The sequence below is a fragment of the Penaeus japonicus genome, unplaced genomic scaffold (assembly GCF_977035675.1).
Source record: "Penaeus japonicus unplaced genomic scaffold, GWHDUDI00000001_assembly GWHDUDI00000031, whole genome shotgun sequence".
Classification (NCBI taxonomy): domain Eukaryota; kingdom Metazoa; phylum Arthropoda; class Malacostraca; order Decapoda; family Penaeidae; genus Penaeus; species Penaeus japonicus.
The window spans coordinates 21,289,833-21,291,872 of NW_028234433.1; the positions used below are offsets into that span (position 1 = coordinate 21,289,833).

The following is a 2,040-nucleotide window of genomic DNA, read 5'->3' on the forward strand; positions in this document are numbered from 1 at the left end:
TCTAACATATTCATACCCTATTTCAAACCATCATTATTGATTTTCAATACCTTGTGCCTTAGGGCAAAAAGCATGTAGCATTTACACATTTATCTTTATCTCTTCCATATATTCACTTCATTCCATAAGTATATCTAAATTATCTAAATCTTTTTCCAAATCTACTGATTTTACTCAATATATTCATTATCCACCATCTTTCAACAATACCTACCTTTTCCATAAATCCTATCTTATATGTAATTCCTTTAATGAATATACCTATTTCATATCCCCCCAGTTTAATCCTACAGCATGGACAATACCCATTTCCTTCATAATACTTACTTAACTCATAACCTCATAGCTCATCTTACAGCATGGCCAATACCCACCTCATAAACTCACACCTCACCATAAATCTATGCCAATACCTTGTGTCTAAGTGCCGAGAGCATGTGGCAGAAGGTGGTGCTGTGGTTATTCCACCACAGAGAGAGCATTCCATCCGTCATTTTGAATTGGGTTTGGCCTGGAAACGGAAATTGGCATAAATTGTTAGTTCCTTAAAGTAATTCAAGGATGTGAAGGAAGGAGAGATAGAGGGGATGGTGGTGGTGGTTTTGTGGTGATTTTGTGGTGGTGGTGGTGGTGTGGTGGTGATGATGGTGATGGTGGTGATGATGATGATGATGATGATGATGATGATGATGATGATGATGATAATGATGATGATGATGATGATGATGATGATGATGATGATGATGATGATGATGATGATGATGATGATGATGATGATGATGATGATGATGATGACGATGAGTTCAAGTAAAATGGGACGAAGGGAAGAAGAAAAGGGAGAAAAGGAAAAGGAAGAGAAAAAAGAAGACGAAGATTAAAGATTAAAAAAAAGAACAGGAGAAGGAAGAGGAGAAGAGAAAGGAGGATGAACTAGACAAAAATAATAAAAAAAAAAGGAAAAGAACACAAAAAGAAAAAAAATAGAAGCAGAGAACAAAAAATAAATTGAGTAGAAAGAAGAAGAAAGAAATAGAGAATGATAAAATAAAGGAGGAAAAAAAACATGAAGAAATAAAGAAATAAGAAGAAAATAGGAGGAAGAAGGGGACAAAGAAGAAAAAAATAGTAAAATTAACATTGCCTGACTTAATAGTTTTAGTATCAATAGGCTATTAGTAATGATGCTGTAAATTATAGTATTAATAAAGATGTTAATAATGACAACAAACAATATCACAAGAGAAGAATTAATAATACCTCAAAAAATTTTCCTTCAAAACCAACAACAGTAATTTAAAATGTTAATGATCAATTATTAAATAAAATGGTACATGAATCCTAAGATTAATTTCATACAATTCAAATCATAGTATAATAATTACATAATAACAGAAAAACAAATCATGTAATATAAATACTGATGTAATGAAAAATCCAACAAGTTTTTTTTATTAATTTCATTTAAAATGTAATTACATAAAAAGATAAATCTCAGTAATATATATACAAATTGGCCAACAAACTGTTTTTAGGCAAATACTGAAAGAAAAAAAAAATGATATCTTATATATAAAAAAGGTTTTGTTTCATATCGTGTTTATTAAACAAATACATTTCTTAGTTATTTACAAGGTCATGCAATATCTGTTTCCTGTCAATATACACATAAATGAGTCTGATAAATGAACCCTAATTTCAACAAATATAGACACTGACATCTCGTCTATGCTTATATGTGAATTAATATATTGTATCAAAACAATCTATGCAATGTATTTCCCACTTTATGAAATCCTTTTTGAATATTTTGATGTTATCACACCACTGTTTCTCAATTGAATCATTCATATCTCTTAATCAACTGCACATGGAGCAGTGTCATCAATCAAACGGTCTTCAGAATACAAGAAAATGTCTATTTCTATTCAAATTATACTGTGTTGATCACTGGTGCAATTACCTCAACACATTATAAGACAAAATACAAAATACAGTTCGTGACAAAGGCAGATCCCGGTTCCAATAATTTACAAAAGAAAC

The 2,040-nt window shown here is 30.6% G+C and overlaps 1 protein-coding gene across 6 annotated transcripts in view; it reads right to left on the reverse strand.

Moving 5' to 3' along the window:
• The window catches only part of LOC122265728 (uncharacterized), a 20,771-nt gene extending 18,731 nt beyond the window's left edge, over window positions 1-2,040 (reverse strand). For 5 of the 6 annotated variants that reach the window (XR_015192625.1, XM_086555949.1, XM_043035138.2 and 2 more), the window contains exons 1-2: window positions 1,961-2,040; window positions 414-511 (exon numbers count right to left, since the gene is read on the reverse strand). Coding sequence is in view for 5 of the 6 variants with exons in the window: in XM_086555949.1 (XP_086412075.1) it covers window positions 414-494 (81 nt within the window). In the remaining variant the exon portion in view is untranslated. Of the gene's footprint in view, window positions 1-413; window positions 512-1,783; window positions 1,849-1,960 lie in introns of those variants that run through there. The other variant, XM_043035134.2, reaches the window with a different exon arrangement.